Source organism: Esox lucius, chromosome 5 (genome assembly GCF_011004845.1).
Source record: "Esox lucius isolate fEsoLuc1 chromosome 5, fEsoLuc1.pri, whole genome shotgun sequence".
NCBI lineage: Eukaryota > Metazoa > Chordata > Actinopteri > Esociformes > Esocidae > Esox > Esox lucius.
In genome coordinates, this window is record NC_047573.1 from 13,345,347 (window position 1) to 13,370,285 (window position 24,939).

Consider the following 24,939-nt stretch of genomic DNA (forward strand, 5'->3'; position numbering starts at 1 on the left):
GTGACTCTGCAGCATCCTCTCCTCTCCCTGTTTATTGTGGTGACTGTGGCTCTTCATGCAGCCTGGATCATATGCATGGTGTACCATAACATCTAGACTTAATATATTGTGAAGTATTAAACAACCATTATGTAGATGCTAGTATGAATTAAAAAAGGTTTAATTTCCTAGAAAGAAAAAAAAGAATGAGAAACTGGTCATTTGTAAGAAAATAAAACTTTATTAGATCAGTGGTGTGTGTCTAACTGAAGTTTGATAATTTTTTAATAATCAAATGAATTGAATTGGTGAATGAGATTTCCAGGGCCCATGTAGCTATGCCCTACTGTCAAGAAGTAACTTAATTATGCATAACAAATATGCTAGCGGTGAATTTTTGTTAAAGTATGACGTTTTACCTTTTACTACACAAAACAGCACATGACTACTTTATAGGCTTATACTCGTATAGTAGATATTTCATGAAATCAGATGGGTCATTATAAAATGTTGATTACTCTACATATCTGCCATCTTTGCTAAGAGGGGTGGGGGTTTATGAACAAAAATTATTACAGTCAATAATATACAAAACCAAACAAAGAATTGTGAACAGTTTAAGTTGAAACCAGGTTAAACATTCTATAAAACTAGAAAGATGTGGAGGAACACTGAAATGAATCGACCAAGCGCTGATTACTACAACTGCCATTGGGGATGTCGTGCTAAGATGTGTGCCAACCACAAGGCAGGTGTTAGGTTGAGGGGATCGGGGTGGAGCTTGCCAGGAGATCTGTGATGTAAGCGTTGTTATGGGCAAGAAGTTCCTCCTTCATGGCTTTAAGCTTCTCCTTCACCTCCTGGTCGGTCATTGTGGCAGCTGGCAGAGATTTGACCTTCTCTAGAAATGACTGGATCAATGCCTCTCCCTCCTGGAGAGACCAGGAGAAAGTACACACCCAATCAATGACCTTGGAATCATGGTGTGGCCTCAGTAAATACTAGCCAGGAGGAACAAAGCTCAACATTTCAGACAGAAGAGTCAAAACAGTAGTGTGTATGTGTACTCATTGGTTGTTCACCTGTCTGTCGCTACGTCTCTTCTTGGCCTCTGGCCCCTCCTCCTCGCTAGGCTCCTCCTCCTGAAACTCCTCCAGTTCTGCCGCCTTCTGCTTCGCCATGGCAACCACAGCAGGTGGAAAACAAGCCAACTCCGCCACATGGATCCCAAAACTCTGGTCACACACACCTACCCACACACACAGTCAACCACTGCTCCATACACTGGAAAGTACAGGTGTGTGTGTGTGCGAGCATACCTGGTTTGACCCGGTAGAGCATGGTGAGTGTGTGTTGAGTAGTCAGAGCGGTGACATGCAGGTTATGGACAGTGGGGTGCTCGGTGGCCAACACGGTAAGCTCGTGGAAGTGAGTGGCAAACAGACAGAAGCAGCCGATCTTGGTGGCGATGTGTTCACTGATAGCCCAGGCCAGACCAAATCCATCGTACGTAGACGTTCCTCGACCCAACTCATCTATTATTATCAGAGAGTTCTTTGTGGCAGAACTAGAGGGAGAAGGTTAATCAATGTCTCAGTGGACGTGTTAAATGACTTTAACCAGTCATGATATTCCAGTGGTCTTTTTCCACTGGGTTTTGTCTTGGTTTGGTAATATAACTTTTTGTATGACCTCTTCTAAAATGACTCACCGGAGAATAGCTGCCGTCTCCAGCATCTCAGACATGAATGTGGACACGCCCTTGATCTGGCTATCCCCTGCCCCCACACGGCACTGAACGCTGTCAATCATGCTGAGCTCAGCCTTCTCACAGGGCACAAAGCAGCCAATCTGAGCCATCAGAGAGATAACGCCCACTTGCCGGATAAAGGTTGACTTTCCACCCATATTAGGACCTGCAAAGGGGGAGGGTAAACGAGTCAGCCAGGCCAGAGGGGTCTTGTTACTAGAACACAGTGCAGCATCTACCTGTAATGATGTAGAAGCTCCGCTCCCCCTGTATGAGGGATATGTCATTAGGTATAAAGGCTGTGTCTGCATCTGACTCAAGGCAGGGGTGCCGGGCCTGTTGGAGCTCCAGGCGTCTGCAGTCCGTATCCAGAAGCTGTGGCCTGACATAGGGGATGGGGGCAGAGACCGAGGCCACAGAGAAGCTGACCACGGCATCCAGCTGGGCAATTATGTCACTCAGCGACTGCAGGGGGTCCACATAGCCTGGGGAGGCAGGAGCGCTAAAAGTCAGGGGGTTCACTTCCAACATTCACCTCTCATTCTACATCCGGCCTCACAGGAAGTGGCAGAGGTCACGCGTGTTCTCACCGGAGGCGATGCTGATGATCTCCTTCACTATGGCGTTTTGTGCCTCCTCATACTCCCCTCTGCTCCTGGTGTAGTCCTCATTCAGAGAGCTCAGCTTACTGCACACACACACGCACACAAAGTTAGTGCACTGCAGGCCCAAGAACACGTGTGTGTGTGTGTGTGTTGCCAGACAAACCTGTTGGTGAAGCGCACTCCATTCTTCTGTACATCCAGTGTTGTGAACTTCTTGTTGTTCCTCAGACTCTTCTCCTCTTTACAGGTCACCCTCAGGTAATAACCCAGCACATTGTTACACTCTAACTTCACCGTCTTACCAGCATCCAGACCTAAACACACAAGGAAATGGATTGTTTATACAGAGTGTCTATTTAATGTTTCTCATGTCTGTGTGAGTGTGTGTTTGTGTGTACCCAGTTCTCGTGCTGCACTATTCAGTACACTGTCCATGCTGCTCTCCATTGAGTCCATCTTCTCCCTCAGCTCAGAGAGCACTGGATCAAACGACGCCTTCACCAGGAACTCATGGTGCTCCACCTACAAACACACACACTGTCTAGTGTATTGTACATCACACAAACCCAACAATGCATGCAAGCACACCCTACCTGGTTCATATCGAGCGTAGTTTCAATCATTTCCTGGTACTTGATAAAGTCAGTCTGCAGGTCTCTGAGAGGGGAGATGAACACAGCCTCCAGGAGCATCTGGTGGCTTCCTACAATACAGGACAGTGCTGGGGAGTTAAGACAGTCTGTCTGCTCTAACGTTTGCCAGATGGCCCAGGGCAAATAAAACAAACTATCAAGCCAGTGAAATGTGCTTTGTGACCGTACAGACTGGAAAAGTAAAATGCTTGGTTGTAGAAAAGGGATAAGACTATTAGCGTACTCGGTAAGTTTATATAATTGTAGGTACCCAGACCAATTTCTGAAGCTGTAGCTAATCACAAGGAAATGACAGCATTCAAACAAGTCTGCATTTAGACATTTACACGACATTGTTAAGCATAAAAGCAACCCTTTGTAAATGGCTGAGACAACAGTAGACAGACTAACACCTTTCTACTATTAATAGGTGCACTCCGGTCACATGATCATCCATCTGAAGTCTCCTTCCACCTAAAAAATCCCACCATGTAAACCAATCCTTGCGTTAGAAGAGTGACAACCCACTTGATCACACTGAAGCAGAAAGCAGTCCACCCCCTCTCAAAACAACCACTTGAATGTCATTTTGATTGGGACTGGGATTTGTGGCGACACGTGTGAGAAAACTTTAAAAGAACAGTGTGCTTTTGATGGAGCTTGGCCATCTTAATGGGATGAGATGCGACCAAACTGCACCCTTAAATATTTATCAAATGTCTGCTTAAAGTAACTCCTCCTAACAGAGCCCCTTGTGTATTTAACCATGGGGTTCGTTTTTCGATTCGGTTTGTTTCCCCCCCTGGTGTTTTTACCTTGATGTTTTTCCAGAGCAAATAAAAGTGCAGGGATCTGGCCCACGGCCTGGTAACCACGGTAACAGTCCTGCAGCGTTGCAGAGCGCCGGTGGAACTTCTTGGACAAACGTTGGAGATCTGGGAACCGCCGCAACAGATCGTCCTGAAGGGTCTGTCGGACCTCACTGTCATTCACCAGACACTCCACTAGGTTCAGCCTACACACACACACACACACACACACACACAGTGGCTGCATCACAAAGAGAGCCCAGAAGATGGCAGCAAAAGTGGGCAACTGGAAATTTTCCATTGACAATACTCAAAGCCAGATGTCTTATACTTCTGGTAACGCCTCGCAAAGGCTCCACAGACCAGACGTGTATTGAATTCACTGGGAAGTGAAAAATTTTTTTAAACGTAAAAGGTACAACCAACATTCAAGTCAATGTCTTATGTAGCTTTTCATGTTATTACATGTTTTCAGTCTAAAATACCTGTCATAAGGAATGCTTTTGATTTCATGGGCTAGACGTGCCTAGTTGAAACATTTAGGCCTGATTGCTTAACCTAATGTCTATGCAGAAACAGCTTCTGGAGACCTTTGTGGATTCACATAAGAGTACAGAGATTAGGTAGATGGAAAGGTAACGAGAAGAGTTTGGACTCACCTCTCCTCAATCCTGTTCTTGTCCATGAGTGGCTGTTTGAGCCACTGGTTAACCAATCGATGGCCCTGAGGGGTACGGCACTTATTCAGCAGCCCAGCCAATGAGTGTGCTCCGCTGGTGTCATTAAGGGTACCCTGAGGAGAATGAGCCAATGAAATCATACCAGATAGTATGTAGTAATCCAAGTACTTCTGAGAGAGAAAGTATTGATGGGTAAATATTGTGATAGCATTTCACAACATATTGTACCACTTAGACAATATCACAATATTGTATTTGCACAAGATTCTTGGGTTCACACGCAAACTTAAAAATGCAACCCAGGTCTTTTGCGATTAACATACTTTTTAAACCTCCTATTTTGGGCTGAATGTCTAATACTGTATGCTGTTTGTATGTGCATCTGTAAGCGGAATCACTATCACACCTCAGTCAGCCAAGAGAGTGGGGCACAAACCGGATCATGTGACATGGTACACAACGTGTCAACACTTTTACAAGCTGTGGCAAGAGTTCACTGCTCTACCTCACGTGAGTTACAACCTTACCCCACACAGGAAGTGATGAAGCGGCTAGAAATCTCCCGTATGGACTACTGTAACTCACTGCTGTTGGTGGGGCTCCCTTGCTGTTGCCACCAAACTCATGCAATTCATCCAGAAAGCTGCAGCCCGCCTGGTGATCAACCTTCCCAAATTCTCCCATGACCCCTCTCCTCCACTGGCTCCCAAAGTTTGAAACCCCTAAAACCCAGCGCCGAATAAGTACGGGCAAGTCGTGGACGTTACAGTTTTAACAAACCTGGAAGAGGTTGAGGGCCTGTACAGCTGCGTTGTCCAGCCTCATATACTGACTGAGGTCCAGTGTCGTCAGGCTGAAAGAGCTGAAGTTTGATTCGTCAGACAGCAAATCCAAATAACGAACCACAGCTGCCAGACACGACATGGCTACCTGGAACACACACAAACAATACACATGTATTAGTGAAGTATGGGTGTTAGGCAAAAATGGTCCGATTTTATAAAGAGCTCAACCAATGGTAATACATGCTAGCGTAACAAGCTACTGAGGCACAAGCTGACCGCCACTGGCCTAAGAACTAGAAAGTGTGTAAGAAGACCTGGCCAAGGAGTTATTACCTGTTTGTCTAGTTCGGGCAGAAGGTTGCAGGCATTGGCCTCTCCTCTCCTGGTTCGGAGCAGTCGGTTGAGGTCCTGGGTCACATCTTTACTATTGAACTCTGACCTCTTCCTGTCCGACAGCAACACACCTCCACGCTGTACCACCTGCAGACAGCAGATATTCTCCCCATTTAACACACCCTCGCTCACCCCCGCCCCCATTTAACACACCCTCACTCAGTCGTTACATCATACATCCTCTTCACGCAATCTCATTCCACTACTGGTTGGACAAATCCTGTAACGCATGGAAGAGCACCTGTCTCTCATCAGAGATCGCATTCATTTCTGGAGACTGCAAAATATGACCTCAGCATTCAACAGATGAGAATTATATTGTTTCAGAACCTAATGAAAAATGTCATTAGGTTACTTCTTCCCCAAAACGTTTAAGCAGCAAGTCAAACTGGCCTGGGAAAGAAGCGGGGCTGCTAACTTTTGGTTATGTTGACGGATTATAGCCCATGCGGTCAAAGTATCCAGCATCTGTTTTGCAACAGGCACTTAAACCGCTAGGAGCCCTTTCAATTCCACTCCATAGTGGGGCAGTCTTCAAAGGAACATCTGCCGCAACATTACAGAGAGCAAACATGAAAAGTGAACGAGGCATCGCATCTCCCACACACACACACACACAGTGCCATCTCTCTCACCTGTCGTATGTTATCAGTGTTGTCTCCCTGTGGTAGCAGACATTCTTTAGGGCCCAGCTGTACCAGCAGAGCCTCCAGGTTACAGAAAGTCTCTCCGTCAGGAAACTCACACACTCCCATTTTCCTCAGCGAAGCATCCACGTAGCCCACACCCAGCACACGATGTCCGTCAGACCCAACAGCCAATCGTACAGCCACAACTCCTGCCGATTGAGCCAATTTTCCCTCTGCCCCACCAAAAAGAACCTCCTCAAACTGGGTCAGATTACCTGGAGATGCCTGCAGCAAAAACCATATTAAATGAGAAAGATAGGAATGTGAGAACTGTTAGAACATACATTTCATCTTGAGTGACTGTACCTTGTACTCCAGTTGCCAGCTGTGATCTTTTGTCTTGCTGTGGTTCCTATAGACTTCCACTCTGTACTGTTTCACTAGCAGCAGGTCTCTGACCAGGGCTTCAAAGTTGGCCTTGCTGAGAACCACACTTTCCAGCTTACGGCTTCCTACACACAGAACATAAAACTAAGGCAATTTGCCAACGTTATGAGCTAAGAAACTAAACCTAACTAATTATGTAGGTATTCTTAGCGCCATAGATAATAGAATAGTAAATGGGCTGTTGTCATTCAGCCCCCATAAATCAGAATGGGGCAATTTGACAGCCATCTTAACCGGGACCTGTTCTAAACAATCTATAATACAAAGACATAGGAGAAATGGCAATTTCTTATAACAGATATATTTCCTTAATAATATATAAATAGCCACTGTGATGCACAACATAATACATAAAATGACTGTACTTTTCAGAATATTAACAAAAAAATATATATTAAATTGCTTTCAATCATTTATTAATTAATTAATGAGTACAAAATGGCTATGGCTAATGTAGGAAGACACATGAGAGTATTTCAAATACAGTGCAAACGTATATTTCTTTCCAAAGATAATTAACTGATAATACATGTATTTATTATATATATACACGTTAAACGGAGCAAGCTCACTTAATTTGGTATGCTAACAGTAGCATAGCAATCAGAGAACAGAAATAGCAGTAACAAGGCTACTTTTTTGTTGACAAAGGCTACCCAACATCGACATCTGCTGATTATATACAGTAATTACGTTTTTCGACAAACACAATTTGTGAAATAACAAGTTAAACATAATATGAATTAATGTTCAAGCAAACTGACACCGTTAATTTAAAAAACAAACAGGTTTCTGATACTGTAAAGTTACGAAACTCAACAGCTACGGTTAGACTGGATTAGCGTTCTTGTTCATTGATTAAAAATATGTAAAGTATGTTATTATACATTTCTGCAGTATTACTGACGCGTAAACACTCCCACCTCCTTTGCATCGTTCATCCTTTTTCTGGACCAAATTACTGCTGCACAAAATACCACCATGACAAGTGTTAAGTAGCTTAACTGTTCCCAGGTAAGATGGAGGAGCTATGGAGAAGTCAGCTAGAACTATGTCTCATCTATGATTTATATCTATGGTTAGCACATAAGCTAGTTAACCGGGTAGCTAATTTTGTCGTAGGCCACGTAAAAAGTTCAGCAAGGTTGGTTAGCAGTATTAAGGAATAAAATGTTATGTCAGTAGTTTGACGTCAATGCACATGGCTGGATGTGTGTTAGCCAACTAGCAAGCTATGTCAGGACGGACGTAGCAAGCTATGTCAGGACGGACGTAGCAGTACGTCCAAGTAACGTTAATCTACCTGAGCCCAGGGTCTTGATGACTCCGTTGGTCTTAAAAACCTCCTTTGCGACGAATAACGCATCAGTCCCGTGTACCGTGTAGTACTCTCCCCGGTCAAAGATCCTGAAAGTGGTGTCTGGTTTCTCCGGCATGGAGAAGTAGTAATTGAGGAAGCCATGTTCGGCTGCAGCATCCATGGACAATCTCTGCTTTGGTTGCACCGCCATGCTGGAAACTCCCGCCACGGACTGAAGAAACAGGAAGTTACGTAAAGGTTGTCCTGCTTTTCCTTTTCCCATAAAATAAACGGTGCGTTAGAGGCTACGTCTTTAACATAAACAAAAAAAAAAGTTTTTGTTATTGCTTTGGTGCAATTCAATAGAAAACTCAAAACAGAAAATAAAAAGCCCAAAATGTAATATTTAGGCCTACAACAAAATTTTCTAGTAACGTTTTCACTAACCATCAGTATTTAATGTACATTTCACATTGCAATACATTTTATTTTCATTTTCATGTGGGGACATAACTTATTTTCAAACAGTTTATCCAAGCTTCCTTCAGCTGATGGTGGGTTGAAAAAAGCTTAGAACTGGTTGTCACTGTCCGGCACTCCCTTCATTTGGCCGGTGCAGATTAAATATAAATAAAAGACATCCGGAGGCTACAAGGTTCCACCACCTCGTTAATCAATATCCGGTCACGTATACTGGCTTTTGAATTGTGCACTGTTAATAAGCTGGATGGTCCCTCTACTGTTTAGCCCGGAGGACGTGGCGCCCATGATTCCCAAAAATAGGATGTGAAGGGTTTCACCACACTGTGAAAGACTGCGCGGGTGCTTGAGACCGACGAATCTTGAAAAGGACAACAGGATGTGCGAACCTGGAGGGCTGTTCCAGACACGAAAAATCTAATAGGCAGAAGGTTGATTTCTGTCAGGACCAAAATCTCTTGCCACAAAAACAGTTTATTTCCTACAGCAGTAGGCCTCATGAACATGCTCCCAGAACCAAACTGACTATAACCCGTCCCCACATACACACACAACCCTCAACTGGACAAATCTATAAACCCTCCCCAGATACACACACAACCCTCAACTGGACAAATCTATAACAATACACACAAACCCTCAAACAAAAAAACACACACACAAAAACAAATCTATAACCCGTCCCCACATACACACACAACCCTCAATTGGACAAATCTATAATCCCTCCCCACATACACACACAACCCTCAACTGGACAAATCTATAAACCCTCCACAGATACACACACAACCCTCAATTGGACAAATCTATAACCCGTCCCCACATACACAAACAACCCTCAACTGGACAAATCTATAAACTCTCGACATACACACACAACCCTCAACTGGACAAATCTATAACCCCTCGCCACATACACACGCAACCCTCAACTGGACAAATCTATAAACCCTCCTCAGATTCACACACAACCCTCAACTGGACAAATCTATAAACCCTCCCCAGATACACATGCAACCCTCAACTGGACAAATCTATAACCCCTCGCCACATACACACACAACCCTCAACTGGACAAATCTATAAACCCTCCCCAGATACATACACAACGCTCAACTGGACAAATCTATAATCCTTGTTTGTTGCGAAACGTACTCGGCAGTTAAACTCTTTCCGATTCTGATCATCTGCTTCCACAACCAAACTAAGCTGGTCTTCCAGTATGCACTGGAACGGATGGCCCCTGAGAATTAGCAGTTACCACATACATTTATCTTCAAGAATTCTACTGAGGTGGCCAAAGAGTTTGTCAGGGTTCGGAGAGATTCTATTACTTTGGATTCCATCTGCCTATTTTTTCTGCTCTTTCTTCACTTTCACGAGGTGGAAGCATACGGGAGTAGCTGGCTGCTGGTGACACTGGGCGGATGACGTTGCTTGACTGGTTTTCCAGCTACGGATGACAACGGTGTCGCTCTGCTAGGAATCACGGTGAAATACACGTTTCTTATTCTGTTAGCTTCCTACAGTGGGGAGAACAAGTATTTGATACACTGCCGATTTTGCAGGTTTTCCTAATTACAAAGCATGTAGAGGTCTGGAATTTTTATCATAGGTACACTTCAACTTTGAGAGACGGAATAAAAAAAAATCCAGAAGATCACATTGTATGATTTTTTAATTATTAATTTGCATTTTATTGCATAACATAAGTATTTGATACATCAGAAAAGCAGCTTTTTGTTTTAGATTCCGTCACTCAAAGTTGAAGAGTACCTATGATAAAAATTACAGACTTCTACATGCTTTGTAAGTGGGAAAACCTGCAAAATCGTCAGTGTATCAAATACTTGTTCTCCCCACTGTATTATACCGAAGCAGCAGAAACGAACTATAATATTTTCGTTGATTTCAGAGGATGTTGGGGGGCTGAGTGACCTCAGAATGACCTATAAAATATTATTTAATATATATAAAATGATAACAGCACAAATGAAAATGTTAACGGCACAAACCAGCACAAACGAAGCACCATCGATTGAGATTATTTTGCCGAAGTTTTGCGTTGGGTAGGAGGCCCACTTCACGCAGATCCTCAGGTAAACTCTTAATTTGAAAAACAATGCCTACCCTGTGTATTTAGCCAATGGCAGGCATTCCAGATTTAGCACCACCCACAGGGGAAAATCGAAATATCAGGTGATTTTAAATAAACGAAAAAAGGAGTCGTTTACTCATTATTTCGTTGTCCAAAGTAAATGAACAAACGAATGAACGAACGGACAAACCACAACTACCTCTGAGTTACTATGCATCACATTACTGACAGTTACTGCATTCACAGGCTCTGACCATGAACAAAATATAAGGCTGGCACAATGCTGAAACATGTGCCGAACACTTCATCAATGTAATAAACTGTGGAACATCAAACACGAATTGCTGTGTGTGTGCATGTGGGTGAATGAGTGCAAGTGTACACGAGTTCAAACTTGAAGATCATTGCTCAGAAGAAGAAGGCCTACTTTGTCATTGGAGGCGTGAAAAGCTTTACATTCTGGTAAAATGTTCTAAATAAATGCTTTCAATAATTTGCTATATAGACTATTGTGTTACAATAAAACATTCCACATTATGCACTGCTTTTCAGAGTTCTTTATTTTAGGTCATATTTGAGCACATTTAATTGTGTTTAATCAAGATTAAAGGGGATATTCCATATTTGCTACGACCTTGTGAAAAGTAGCTGAATTACATCAAAAGCGCATTTAAATCACCTCTCCCCACTTACTTTACTTTAAAAAGAAACTTAAAATAATGAAAATGCGATTCAAGTGCTTGTTTTCTCACTTGAGAGAGATATGAGAGAGATATTTGATTGACTGTTTGGGCATTCTTGCCCCAGCAGAGCTCAATAAGGAATGTTCATCTTCTTGCTTAAAGTAGAAGGCAATATGTAAGCCAAACATACAATGCTGACATTCAGACTATGATATATCAATATGTAATAAATTATAATGTGATCTGGATATTTTATTTTTAGGCTTCCCCCACAGCGCCCTCTGCTGGGATCTGTTGATTGTGTCAATGCTGATTGTATAATTTTATAAAATGTGTAATTTTGCTTACCTGACAGGGGTTTTGCTTTGACCTTGAATGCCATTGGCTTTTATTTACTATTTAACAAAAGGGCCTAGATCCGAAAAATGTTGTGTGGCTGTAATGTCTATTGAAGAATATTTACAGAGCTGTTTTATTATTTATTTTTTTAGAATCCTTGTCATTCCAAGGCAAAAAATAAAACATTCAGATAACAACAATGTTAGAAAACATTCCAGAATTTGGAAGTCACTATATTTGTCACGTGCATTACATTGTGCCCCACTTCAAGCAAACAATATTCTTATAACAGTGTCTAATACCAAATTTGAGACAAAACATGATTTTTTTACTATGTCAATACTTTACTTTCTACTCCACTGAAATATGAACATTTGGCTTGAAATACAACATAATTTCCCTCACCAGATTACACACTAGAAAAGAGGCTTGTTCTGTAGCGAGACAGTTGACTGACATGACGGCACTAACGTGTGGATCACAGCGTCTCTGTGATTGACCTGAAATGTAGTGTGAACAATTACAGCTTACTACTGCAGAAACACATATGCATGCCCCACACACAAACGCACGCACAAAACGCACGCACAAAAGCACAAAACACGTTTTGCATGATTATTGCAAAAATAATATGTGCTTGTAGTATACCTGTGCTTGTAGTATAGTAAAAATAAGGGAATAAATGTAGCCTTGTTATTATATATATATTTTTTTAAACAGACAGTGAAAGTTATTTTTAAGAACCTTGATATGCAGGAACCATCCCTGTTATTAAACCGATTAGGCTATTAGACTACGGATGATCAAATGATGTGGAGTCGTGACAGTTCATGGAGACTTTTTTTTTTGTGAACGATTGCGTCACCACATGCTTTTGACGTGAAGCTGCGTGACGAAAATTGGGAGCGATCGAGGTTCGGTTTGGCACCGCGCTGCAGTTGGTGCGCGTCTGCTATATATACAGAGCGCAGGTCAGGGCTACCCTCAAGCTGCAGCTGACTGTCTGGCGGACAAGTAAACGAGGCATTTAACGAATCCGCAACTTACTGTAGAGGGTAAAGATTAGTGTTTAATTCTCAGATGGAATACCAGAAAGCGGCAGAGATGACAGGACATTGCAACGGGACCGGGAAGCAGATGGTGACGGAGTTCCACTATAAAGGTTTTAATGAACTGAGCCTCGATCCTAAGAAGACCACCATACAGCAACGGAAACAACACGAGTCGTCCCGTAAGGCGGCTGAGGATGAGTCCCGGTTACCGGTTCTTGAAACTGCGTACAGTACCATTCTGCGGGGGCTTGGGGAGGACACCGACCGACAAGGGCTCTTGAGAACACCTTTGAGAGCTGCCAAGGCCATGCAGTTCCTTACCAAGGGATATCACGAGGACGTCTATGGTAAGACTCACTGGGGACTCATTGTTTGGAAAATTAATCGATACAACTTTACAATCAGTACAACTGATGCCATCTGAATTAACCAATGTAACCAATTGTAACAAGTGTAACAAATACCAGTAGGTCTGTTTATTGTTGATGATGTTGATTTAAGATGCCGCACGCCGGGAGTGTAGAAAGGATGGAGTGAGGATGAAAGGATAAGAAGGAGAGCTCCCAACACATTCCTGCCCCTAGTCTTAGCCTTTTCTTCTTTTTTTCCACGGAACTATCTGTGTTCACCCGGGCACGGGAGTGTAAAGATTTCGGTTAATTAAGCTGTGAAATGATGTGGCATGAACACGACCAGTCGTGATGTTTTCATATGATTGTCGAACAAGTCACTTTAAAAAAGCCCGTTAATCTTCCTTGCACGTTCCTTTCAAACAATTTCATAATTCGAAGGGTGATCACTCATCAACTTTCCTTGAACTTCCTCTGAAACCTGGCTGGTGTCTAAAGGCATACAGACTGGGTCCTGGTTGGTGCTGGAAGTAGTGTTGGAGGGCTAACAGGTAGCGTTTCCCCATCGAACCGCAATGTCCCTGGGCAGTGGAGGGAACATTGCCCTGTGTGGAGTATTATCTTTCAGCTGGGACATTAAATGGGTGTCCAGACTATGGTCAGCAATTTTCCCAGTGATTGTAAGTGTATGGGTATTAACCAAAGTAGGGATATTAACCAAACTGACCCTCAACGTAATGGCCATCTAATCATCCTCAGCTTCAAATAAGCTCACCTCCCATAACAAAAATAATATCTTCAAAGTACTATAGGTACAAAATTGATACAATCAATTTTGTTTGAAAATCTGGATGACATGTCCAGCCTTCTGCATAAAGTTAATTGTGGAATAGGCTGGACTAGGCTAAACTGAAATTCTAGAATTGTCAACCAACCTACAGTCATGACAAACCATTAGTATCACCACACTGTTGTCTGTTGTTGTTCGTCCTGGCAGTAACTTACAACAGCTTGTCAACCCCACGTGCATAATCATTTTATAACTGCACCAGATGGGGATAATTTTGCTATTGTTGTCAAATACCACTCTAAGCTGAAATACAATTTTCTTAATTTGTAAAGATGATCTCAGTGGCTTTTTTTGTGCTGCATAGATGGTTATCCTTCTTGCAGGTTCACCAGAGAAACTCTGAAGCTCTGTTCAAGGGGCCTTTGGATTCTTGGTCACCTCATTGACTGAGGCCCTTCTTGTCCAGTTACTTAATTTTACTCAGGTTTTGCTCTGACATGCACTGTGAAGTCACGTGTGAGACCATATACAGGCAGGTGTGTGTATTTCTAAATCATGTCCAAGCAATTGAATATGCCAAGTTCTAAAGACATCTCAAGGATGATCCGATCCAGTGCCGGCTCTAGCCCTTTGGGGGCCCTAAGCAACATTTTATTTGGGTCCCCCCTCTCCCCTATTGGTCAGGGGCTCCCTAGCAGTCGGTGGCCCCCTAGTGGTCTGGGGCCTTAAGCGACCGTTTATGTTGCTTATGCCTGGAGCCGGACCTGATCTAATGACTGCATCTGAGCTCGATTTGGAGTGTCATGGCAAAGGTTAGGAATAGGATTAGATATTTAATCGTTTCATTTTTAATTAACTGCCACACATAAAAAAAGTTTTTTGCTGTGTCATTATGGTGTATTGCGTGTAGATTCATGGCAAAAAAAAATATTGTGACAAAAATAGTGCGACAAAACAAGGCAGCCCCATCTAAAATCCTATTCAACTACCCGAGAGACTGCACCAATTGGGAGCCTGATGATAAAACAATCTCTTTCTCGCTTTTTCTCCAGATGTCCTGAATGATGCCATTTTTGATGAAGACCATGATGAGATAGTGATCGTTAAAGACATCGACATGTTCTCTCTCTGTGAACATCATCTCGTACCCTTCTATGGCCGAGTAAGACTTGTGTTCTAAAGACGCAGAGAGAGGGGAAAGCAGAATGAGGTGGCGAGTGGTTAACAGAGAAGAGCAGGATAAAGAATGGCAGACAGAGTTCTGTTGGAAAGAAAAGGACAAGGGTTATTAGATTCTTTGTCCTGGACAGGGAGCATTGAGACAAATACAGGTCCAAGGCACTAAACTCTGACATGTTTTTCTACTCTTTGTGGCATTGACACACACACTTGAACTTACATAGGCAGAAAGACACACACAAGAACACACATACAGACACAGTTGGTTGAGTACACCATAGCTTCGAATCCAGTTCAGTTCTGTGAATAGTGTCTGCATGTATCAGAAGGTGGGTTTAGCCAATCAGCTGAGGAACCTTTCTCTGGTTGTTAGAACTTTGACATTTATTTCCACTCTTTGTGGCATTGACCCCAGGTACACATTGGATACCTGCCAAACAAGAAGGTGGTCGGACTCAGCAAGTTGGCTAGGTGAGTGTACAGTACACATACATGACACAACATTTTAAATCACATACATTACACTAGATTTTAAATCAAACGATTAATACCAAGTTAATACATACATGTCCAAGGTACCAAATTCCATTAATGCAAAGTTGACATATGCAATTTTTTTAAGATTCATTTTGTTTAGATCATTTTGTATTTTGATATGGAGTGGTAGGAACTAGGTGGCTTTCCCAAAAAAATTGAATGAAAGTGCCTTTAGTGCAAAATGTACGTACATTTTCCATAAAATGTGGGGGAAATTAAAGTATTGTTTAATTATTCACTGCTTTGCCTACTTTATTTCTAAGTGCACCTGATGAGGGTGATTTTCCACAGATATCTTGGCTTAGCTTTTGGTTGTTAGCATGGCTTGTGGGCATCTTGCAGCAAAACTAAACATGTGATCCAGAGACTCTTCTGATTGGAATGGAGTTACTTATTTTGTAGCTCCATTGGTCTTGGTGATTGTCTTTGTTTCAAGACCACTAAGGCCCTCTGTGTCTGAGCAGACAAGGGTAATGACCAGCGTGTTCCTTTGGCTCTCCCCTCGCAATTGATGTATACCATGTTTGTATCAAAACGGTTCAGTATTTACAGACATCTTAGGGCCGTCTGTCTCCTTAGGGCACCCCAGCTCTGCAAAAAGACAGCAAATGACGCATTCTCATAATGCATTTACCGTATTAGCTTATATTTCCTGGTTTGCAAGATTTGGCTGGAAAAAAAATAAACTGAATCGGGTGACACTCAATGACACGACAAAATTCAAACCTGTCTGTGTGATGACTGACTCGTATGGGTTTAATATACATGCTTAATATGGATCTTATATTAATCCGTCCCAATACTTTTTGCGCCTTGTAATGGGGGGACTTTATATTTACAAATGTTTAATTTCTAAATGGCTGAAGCTATATCTACACACACATCCTCAAATTAAAGCATATAATCTATACTGTTACCTTATAGAGGTTATTTGATTTCAGGTGAAAACCTTTGGAGTATAGAACCAAAAGAAGGAAAAATGTCCCAATACTTACAGAGGGCTTTCTATATATACACACACACACACACACACCTGACACACAGACAGTCCGTACATTGTGTATTTATTAGAGAAGCTGGTTGGCTGTTGAGAGGGGCAGGGAAAAGTCTAGCTAGCCGAGTGTGTGTGTTAGTGTTGGGTGGCTGAGTTCTTCTGTTATTTCAGTTCTTTGACCTGGAGGCTTAAACTGTAAGCCGTACAGCTAATATCCTGTTTCACACCAGACACACACACATACAGACAGACGGACATACCCAGACCTAGCCGCTCTCAAACCATGAGAAAATCCCTTCAGACCAGTGAGAATCACTCTCACTATTATGACAGTCTATCTCGCTCCCTGTCTTTGTCTCTCCATGTCTATCTCTGTCTTTGTGTCTCTGTTTCTCTCTCTGTAGGTCATTTGTCCGTACACTGTATACTATCTACTCTTCTCTATATTTATCTCCAAACATATACAATTGTCACACTGTACCTAAGCATTTCAGAGAATGTTTTTGCAGGCAGTGAAGGGTTGAACTGTTAATATAATGATTTAAAGATGGTGTCTCTGTCAGTTTTCAAAAGAAACTCTCCTTGGCATCCATGTATTTCTAAAGACATGAATGATTACTAAACCTGACCACCAAATCTACATTTGTTTGATGTTTGATAAAAAAAAAAAACTCCCCTTTTAAGGGTTGCTTGCTCCTTGGGGTATCTGGCTGGGTGTTTTGTAAAAGTAATGTGTGACAACTGCTGATGTAAAAAGGGCTTTATAAAGAAATATGATTGATCTTATGATCTTTTGTAGTGTGTTATAATGTTGGAGTGTATGTATTTTCTAACTGGTGTTTCTGGTGTGCATGTTGCAGGATTGTTGAGATCTATAGTCGTCGGCTCCAAGGTGAGAATTATCAAAAGAAAATGCTTACATACAACATACATACAACATAATTATTACACATACAATACATAGTACATACTGTATAGTATAATACGACATATTACTTGTAATCTACAGTAAAACGTCTTCCATTGTGTGCTTATGTATGTTCCCAGTCCAGGAGCGTCTGACCAAGCAGATTGCCATGGCAATATCAGAGGCCTTACAGCCTGCTGGAGTGGCTGTGGTTATAGAGGCGGCGTGAGTACCACACACACACACAACCACACACATTCAGTCACTTGGAATGTGTTTTGAGCTGCTTTAAGCTGTGGACTTACAAATCACATGTTAATCACGAGTGGAAAGTGGATTTTTTCATACTGGTGTGTATATAATGATGAAGATGATGGTCTGTGTGTTCCAGCCACATGTGTATGGTGATGCGTGGTGTTCAGAAGATGAACAGTCGAACAGTGACCAGCTGCATGTTGGGGGTGTTCAGAGAAGATCCTAAGACCCGGGAGGAGTTCTTACGGCTTACTCAGAATGCCTAGCTAACACCTCTGACCTCTTATGCCAGCCTGACCTCGTACAGAACGTTCTAGGGTTCTTAATATTTCTCCACAAACCTCACTGAAGCCTTATACACACCCAAGGCAATACAAGCTCTTAAATATGTGTGAGTGTGTGTGAATTTCTGGCAGAGTAAGAGGCTATAACATTGGTGCCTTCCGATTCCTCCACCAGAAACATTACCATCTTAAAATAAGACCTTTACTAACACTATAGGCACTAGTTATGACTAGTTAAATGAGAACATCACTATTTTACTCATTGATGTGAGATGGTTCCCTACCGTGAAAGTAGCCTATAGGTCATAAATTGTAATCCATGATTTTCTTTAAACTGTCAGTACACACATTAGCTAATTTTATTTTCTCCTAGCAAAACATATATAGATGTAATGGAGCATGAAAGAAAATTAATCTCCAAAGTTTATTTCCAAATGTCTTTCTTTGATTTTTGATTGTGCCGGCTAAATTTGGCTAATGTTTGTCAAGGCTGTTTAAAGAATGATCCATTGTTTATCGTTTCTCTTGACCCTTAGTATACTTGGGTGTTACCATAACACATTTTGTAAAACAGTTAACTCACCTTTAAAGACTGAGATCTATGAATATTTGGGGATCATGAAGATACTCTCCCTCTGGCTGGAAACACATTTTGAACATTAGTGTTTATATCTTTGAATGCAACTCAATGATGTCATCAAGTATAGTTTCACTTAATGGTTTCTATCTCAGATTGTATATTTTCACACCGGTATGATGCTCAAGATTACTATGAGGTTGATGAATATGACATTTATCAGGTGCTATACATTTTTAAAATTGATGATATCAAATCATGTTACTTGTGATGTTCTTCGTTAAAAACACGTACAGACTAACACTTTTACTTATCACCCCTTTACACCCATTGAATCTTGAAAAAAAAAATACACGAACCCAGAATATATGCTTGTTTTACTTCAAGGTTTGTAAACAATGTAAATGTAAACAAACATTGTAAACTTTGTTTAAGGGTCCTTGAACCATTGAATGGTCACATTTCTCCTGCCTGGTCACTTGTACCAAAAGTGTCTCTTTGTTATTGTTTAATCTGTATGTTGGCCCTTTAATCAAATATGTAATTGTAACACTCAAATTGAAAAGTGTATTTGAGCTCTGATTAGCAAAATCCCACCTCTACAGTTTATAAGCCAATACATATTCTACTCTATCAATATTTCCTATAATTGGTCAAATGTTTTACTCTATGTACCATAATAATTTTATTTTTGTGGATTGCCATGATGTTGTATGTTCTCTCAATTAAACAGTATCATGACTCTGGTAAAGCTCTTCCTTCCTGTGGAAGGGTCTGGTGTGTGTATGTCGAGTTGACAGCCTGAGGGGAGGCAGGGCCTTTAAATGTCAGTGTACAGCTGCCTGATGACTCATCCAACCTCTGGTCTCTAACCTGATCCTGGGTGACACAGGAAGTTACAGCCTGCTGCACACCACAATGATGTCAGAGAGGCTCTAAACCAATCACCGTAGTGTACAGGTGACAGCAAGTCACAAAGAACATGCCTATTGAAGGAGCCTCAATTAAGTGAAAACTCCTGGTTGTTGCTGAGATTAGGCAAAAACAAAAGTGATAATATCAATGACATTACAAATAATATTTAATGAACTAAAAAAAACATAGCACTTGATAGAACTTACAAATAATTGGTAAAAGGAAACTCCTGTTTCAGAAAAGGTTTTACACAACATAATTGGAGAAATAAAAACTAAATATAGTCTCAGGGGTCAATGGGTGGAACAGTGCTGGCCACATATTGCTGCTGAAAAAGCTTTATCCGAGCTCTACAAAAATTAGGGACAACCTGCCCTAAATCACTTGCCACTCTTTCACTATCACACTCTCCCTCTCTCTCACACTCACTCACTCACTCACTCAAAGCCTGAACTCCTTGATTGTATCTCTGCTATGAGAGTTTAAGACGAGGTCAACAGAAGCCGGCTACATGATAAACCCTTAATTCCTTTTTCTCCCCATCCACTCTCACTCTCTCTTTCTCTCTTTCCACATCCTGGTGGCCAGTCAGAATCCTGTTAGACAGAGGTCTGTTTGTAGTTCTTCGTGTCCAAAACCTTCTTCCCACACATAGCACAGATCCCTAAGTGAGAGAAATCGGGGTAAAGATGAACATAATATGAATTACTTTTACAAAGACCAACTGAAAAAGTAAAATAACCCAGTGAACAATACCTTTCTTGTAGGCACAGCCCTGACAGTAGTGAGATCCTGATTGGTGGACAGAGCTCTTGCAGATTCTGCATATGCCAAAGCCAGTCTTCCCAGGCTTCCCATAAGGGTCAAACCTGATGACAGAATCATTAAATCATGACCATGTAAAACATCAACACAGGTATCATCACTTGTATCATTCATTGTCAACGAAAATCATATCACCTGGCTTTTTTAGACGTCAAAGCCTTGTTTTCGTTTAGCTTCCGACCCCCACTCTCTAAGAACACAATGCAATACTTTTGTGAATAATGATACTCAGATTAAACGCTATGTGATAAGGTAAAGATGTGGTTATATTGAATGGTCCTTTTTATACCTGTAGTGTTCCTTGCTCCGTCCTTCCATGTATCTGGAGTTATCACCCGGCCCAGCTTCTTCTCGCCTGTAAGAAACAAAAAATGACAGAAGCCCAATGCAATGATGGGAAAAGCAAGAAAAGTAACAAAATATTATGAGTGGTAGAAGATGGGAAGATTGGAATTATTTGCGAGCAGCAGGAGTCACTCTAACACAACATTTGTCATTCGTCCTGTGATACACAATAAGACTTGCTAGCCAAGTATACTAAACAAAATACTTATGCAGACGTTAACAAGCGAAATAATAAACAGAATTAGCCGGCTAGCAAGTAAACGTTAGCTTGTCAGCTGGCTAGCAAATCAATTCGCTGACAATCAAACGCAGCAATGCTTTCTAACTTTAGCATTAACACAGAACTTTAAGTAAACCTGAAACGGTCGTAATTACAATTGTCGCAAACCATCGTTTCTTTGTTTAGAATGAAAACAACACTATGTAAATAAACTGGACTTAATCTAATAGTGTAGATAGCGTGATTGTAAACTTCCGGTGTTCTCGTTTTAACATCCGGGAAAACAGATTCTGATTGGTTGGTCTCCCAGGTATGGTAAATAGTTATTGGTAGCCAGATATGTCAGTCAAACGTCAGGGATCATCCAAGCGTTTGACCTTGCACTTCTCTGTTTACGGAAATAATTATGTTTGATGAATGAACAATGGTGGAATAAATACTACTGTGTTTACGCGAAATATATAAGAAGCTGTCTTGTAGTTATATTACATTTGGTCGTATATGATATATTAGTTACTGTCATTATGTGTAATGACAAACCTAGCTAAGGCACAACGAAGGTAGCTACCTAGAGCTAGCGTGATAACCAAGAAACTGCAATTCGAATCAACCAAAGTCACATCTCTCACTAGCAAGGCAAGGGTTTCTCAAGATAGGCTTTTACATTACTGGTGTCGGTGTCTCTGCTTTAGGCAAGTTCTTGTTTTTTGTGCGAGTTGTTTTTCTCAGGTGGTTTAGTAATTCATATTATGGTGATGCCCCTGAGTGGGTTTATCTGGGTGGACCATTCCGGAATGGAACATGCGGTACTCGCGCTGTAACTTCAGTTTGGCCCTTCCCCTCAGTTGTTATAACATTAATCCATGAAGTTTTTTCTATTGGAGCACAGGTACGTGACCCAACCCCAGCACCATGTGGGACCAGGAGATCAGACAGATGGCATCCAGCCACGCCATCATGGCGTCTGGGGTGTTTATGGCGACGGTGGTGCCTGCAGTGCTAGTACCTGGCTTTTCTGTGTATGGAACACACCTGCTGTGGCTGTACTCTGTGGCCGGATCTGTTGCTGTGGTTAACATCACCCTGTTCTGGCTATTGGGGGTCAGCCCCCCAACCAAGAAACACACACTCACCTACAAGGTACCGAAACGCACACTTAGCTACAATGTGCAGAGGCATACAAACTTGGTTAGGACCAGAATGGTACGTAATGATCATATCCTCTTCTCTCCCCACCAGGTGTCTAAGTTAGTGCGTTCCTGTCTTTACCTGTTTCTCTCGTGTCTGTTCTTCCACACTGTAGTGGTCCTGTATGGAGCTCCGCTACTGGAGTGAGTACTAAATATAGATTTTTCTTGCTACTAATGTTGATTGTTTCAGATTCTAATGGTGCTTCTGCAGTATGTACCATCATGATCCATGGACAATAATGGCCAGTTTGGGGTTTCCAGCAATTTATCAGCTGGCCGCTCAGTCAGGGCTTGGACCAATCCTGGAGTTGTGACAACTAAGTATTTGTTTCTGTCTCGTTCTCTCTGTGTTAGAACTGCATTGGAGACATTCTCTCTGGCGGTGTTGCTGACAAGCTTAACCACTCTGCGGTGTGTGTGTGTTCTGGGGCCAAATGTCCAGGCCTGGATAAGAGTCTTCAGTCGCCATGGGTACTACCTCCATGTACATCCACCTCTGGCCCCATTCAGAAACTGTATTGAATATGCAAACTGTATGAGCATTTTTAATTGCAGAATTAGTATTTGTATTTGCTCACAGAAGGCACATGTCCAAAAGTGTTCTGTACCACAGATGCTGGTACTAAACCTTTACTTCAAATTGAACATCAAAATATGACTTCATTTTATTGTTTTTGCAAAGCTTTTACGGACAGTAGGAATCAGAGGCGGACAGTTGAAGTACATTTTATTTTTAAGTCTTTTTGCAGGTGCTCTTTTCCAGAGCAACTTACAGTAAGCAAGGAAGCAAGTTTATTTATATAGCACAATTCATACATCGATTAAATTCAGTTAGCTTTACAAAGAAAAAGAAAAATATACAAAAATATAATAACATAACAAATACTCAAATGAAAAAATCTAAAGAAAATAAGAAAAAATACAATAAGAAAACATAAAGATAAAAAATGGGATAGAAGTGTTTTTAACCTGGATTTATACGTTAGTGAGTGCATACTTCCTATCACACTTTAAAAATAGATTTAAATTCAACCAATGTTTGAAATCTCATCCTATTATGGATGTTTTTATTGGGCTAATACAAGTTGTAAACTGTGTCGGTGACTGAATGTCTCAATCACTTTGTACACGGTCTCTCTCTCAAATTTCCTCATTCTCTTTTTGTCTCTCACATTCGCTTCAATCTTCCTCTTTGGACTGTGCGTGTGTGTGTGTGTGTGTGTGTGTGTGTGAGAGGGAGTGATTTAAAGTGTGTATTTGTGTGCGTTTCAGGGCCATGTCTGTGTGGGACACCTCTCTACAGATGGTGGTTGGATGCAGTGTTGTGGGAGCCTGGCTGGGGGCATTCCCTATTCCCCTGGACTGGGACCGTCCCTGGCAGGTCAGAACACACACAACAAATAGACTGAACACAACATCTTACTTGGTACACCTGTTTTAAACCAAATGTTTCCATCTCCAAATGTGTAGGTGTGGCCTGTGTCCTGCAGTCTGGGTGCAGTGATTGGTTACCTGACTGGGCTGGTTGTAGCTCCCACCTGGATCCATTGGCACCGCAAACACCTGACCTACAAGAGCAAGTGATGGATGGGGCGGAGTTAATGGGGTGTGGAAGGGAGGGTGTTACTGAAGTCAGTCCTCCATGTAGCTGAGACATCCCTCTAGTTGTCCTAGTCTATTCCTTTGGTATCTGAAGATGTATTGGGATGTTTGAGTGGGCAGGCCATCTTCTGTAAAGTATGATGTTATCCCATTGCTATGTAAAAAGATCCTAACAATCCCCCTGCCCCATATTTTTTATGAAAGTTTCGAAAATGTTTTGTGTAATTATTTATTCAGTCAATAGGCATGTAAATGGGTACAGGAATTACAAACAATCACAGGTTTGCATTACACACACACACACACCGAGCTTTATTTCTGGCTACAATATTCAACTGTAATTAAATTATAATAAAATATTGCTGTTGCAAGAGCTAAATGTTTTTTACTGTAAACTAAAATATTGTTTTGAGAGATGTTTCGGAAGGCAGTGAATTCTTGAATGTATTTTCCTTGTCAATGATCCATGATGTACTGCTCTCTCAAAGTCACTCAAAGGCTCCCAAGGTTAATACCAGTGTGTGTTGTGTTCTTTATTCACTGGGGCAACTGGTGCTCTGCTCACTCTTAAAAAAGGATTTAACATTTTGGCTTATGAATAAATGTTTTCCAAAACCATCATCTGAAAATGTATTTAACTTTTTCCCTTACATTTTCACGGATTAAAATATTTGGTTCTGTTTTGCATACTAAAGCATTTTCATTAAAGTCTAAGTAGCTTTTTTATGTGTTAGAATTGAGTGCAGATTTCATTACAGATGATGTTTTAAAAAGCACCAAAACAGGCAAGCAGAGCAGGGGTTGGTATTCTGTTAATTACTGTTGACAGACGCTAGTGGTACTCTTTTCACTTGCCTTACCAGTTGAGTGAAGCCATGCTTCGTGTCTGAAACCAAACTGAAAATCTTTATCACCTGTTAATGTTCAAGTAATTGGCATAAGCATTGGGTTTATGCTGCAGACTTGCCACTGCACTTATAAGTTTGCTTGGGGACATATCCGCTGGCTCTGGGGCACATGCTGCTGAAGAATGGCTTTGAATCTGACCCATGGCTCTTTTTGCAAAAACTCTCCTGTCTGTATATCTCCACTGTCTCTGTCAAATAAAACTAAAAAGAAAATACCAGAAAATATTTTTTGATCTGTGTTGTATACCATTTGTCTCTGTTGTCTAAGGGCTGAGCTGGAGCATTTGTTGGCAAGACGAGCAGATCCCTAGGGCCTGAGATTTTTTTTCTTTAAATGTTGTTATTACTTAGTACAGTGAAATCATATTGTTTGTTCTGAGTATAATGTAGTCATTAG

At 41.5% G+C, this 24,939-nt stretch overlaps 4 protein-coding genes across 6 annotated transcripts; 2 read left to right on the plus strand and 2 right to left on the minus strand.

Moving 5' to 3' along the window:
- Positions 1 to 197: 197 nt before the first annotated feature.
- Positions 198 to 8,272, minus strand: msh2 (mutS homolog 2 (E. coli)). The gene is made up of 16 exons (XM_010864516.3): positions 8,013 to 8,272; positions 6,629 to 6,774; positions 6,269 to 6,547; positions 5,574 to 5,720; positions 5,236 to 5,385; positions 4,435 to 4,568; positions 3,782 to 3,981; positions 2,928 to 3,037; positions 2,733 to 2,856; positions 2,498 to 2,648; positions 2,320 to 2,417; positions 1,969 to 2,214; positions 1,691 to 1,895; positions 1,299 to 1,546; positions 1,062 to 1,228; positions 198 to 911 (listed from the first exon to the last, which is right to left on the minus strand). The coding sequence occupies exons 1-16, from the start codon at positions 8,218 to 8,220 to the stop codon at positions 735 to 737; spliced, it is 2,790 nt and encodes a 929-aa protein (XP_010862818.2). The 5' UTR covers positions 8,221 to 8,272; the 3' UTR covers positions 198 to 734.
- Positions 8,273 to 12,512: 4,240 nt separating this feature from the next.
- Positions 12,513 to 19,288, plus strand: gch2 (GTP cyclohydrolase 2). 2 transcript variants are annotated; one of them, XM_010864504.3, is made up of 6 exons: positions 12,513 to 13,011; positions 14,857 to 14,966; positions 15,399 to 15,454; positions 17,375 to 17,406; positions 17,562 to 17,646; positions 17,813 to 19,288. In XM_010864504.3, exons 1-6 carry the CDS (start codon positions 12,693 to 12,695, stop codon positions 17,940 to 17,942), a joined length of 732 nt encoding a protein of 243 aa, XP_010862806.1. In that variant the 5' UTR covers positions 12,513 to 12,692; the 3' UTR covers positions 17,943 to 19,288. The 2 variants fall into 2 exon arrangements, with proteins under 2 accessions (XP_010862806.1, XP_019902457.1); XM_020046898.2 differs by having other exon boundaries at positions 17,567 to 17,646.
- Positions 19,289 to 19,599: 311 nt separating this feature from the next.
- On the minus strand, positions 19,600 to 21,084 carry cript (cysteine-rich PDZ-binding protein). The gene is given in 5 exon segments (NM_001303730.1): positions 19,600 to 20,116; positions 20,209 to 20,321; positions 20,413 to 20,467; positions 20,567 to 20,632; positions 20,998 to 21,084. Coding segments are annotated over 5 exon segments (315 nt in total). The 5' UTR covers positions 21,014 to 21,084; the 3' UTR covers positions 19,600 to 20,051.
- Positions 21,085 to 21,179: 95 nt separating this feature from the next.
- Positions 21,180 to 24,755, plus strand: pigf (phosphatidylinositol glycan anchor biosynthesis, class F). 2 transcript variants are annotated; one of them, XM_010864489.4, is made up of 6 exons: positions 21,180 to 21,534; positions 21,732 to 21,982; positions 22,082 to 22,173; positions 22,387 to 22,503; positions 23,305 to 23,413; positions 23,503 to 24,755. In XM_010864489.4, exons 2-6 carry the CDS (start codon positions 21,755 to 21,757, stop codon positions 23,614 to 23,616), a joined length of 660 nt encoding a protein of 219 aa, XP_010862791.1. In that variant the 5' UTR covers positions 21,180 to 21,534; positions 21,732 to 21,754; the 3' UTR covers positions 23,617 to 24,755. The 2 variants fall into 2 exon arrangements, with proteins under 2 accessions (XP_010862791.1, XP_010862784.1); XM_010864482.4 differs by having other exon boundaries at positions 21,180 to 21,478.
- Positions 24,756 to 24,939: the final 184 nt, after the last annotated feature.

Coding starts and splice junctions, on each gene's coding strand:
- msh2 (XM_010864516.3), bottom strand. CDS start 8,220: ATGGCGGTGCAACCAAAGCAGAGATTGTCCATGGATGCTGCAGCCGAA. Junction 2,418..2,497: donor GGAGTGCGCTTCACCAACAG/GTTTGTCTGGCA, acceptor GTGTGTGTGCAG/TAAGCTGAGCTCTCTGAATG. Junction 1,229..1,298: donor GCTCTACCGGGTCAAACCAG/GTATGCTCGCAC, acceptor GTGTGTGGGTAG/GTGTGTGTGACCAGAGTTTT.
- gch2 (XM_010864504.3), top strand. CDS start 12,693: ATGGAATACCAGAAAGCGGCAGAGATGACAGGACATTGCAACGGGACC. Junction 15,455..17,374: donor GGACTCAGCAAGTTGGCTAG/GTGAGTGTACAG, acceptor TGCATGTTGCAG/GATTGTTGAGATCTATAGTC. Junction 17,647..17,812: donor GCTGTGGTTATAGAGGCGGC/GTGAGTACCACA, acceptor TGTGTGTTCCAG/CCACATGTGTATGGTGATGC.
- pigf (XM_010864489.4), top strand. CDS start 21,755: ATGTGGGACCAGGAGATCAGACAGATGGCATCCAGCCACGCCATCATG. Junction 21,983..22,081: donor AACACACACTCACCTACAAG/GTACCGAAACGC, acceptor TCTCCCCACCAG/GTGTCTAAGTTAGTGCGTTC. Junction 22,174..22,386: donor TATGGAGCTCCGCTACTGGA/GTGAGTACTAAA, acceptor TCTCTGTGTTAG/AACTGCATTGGAGACATTCT.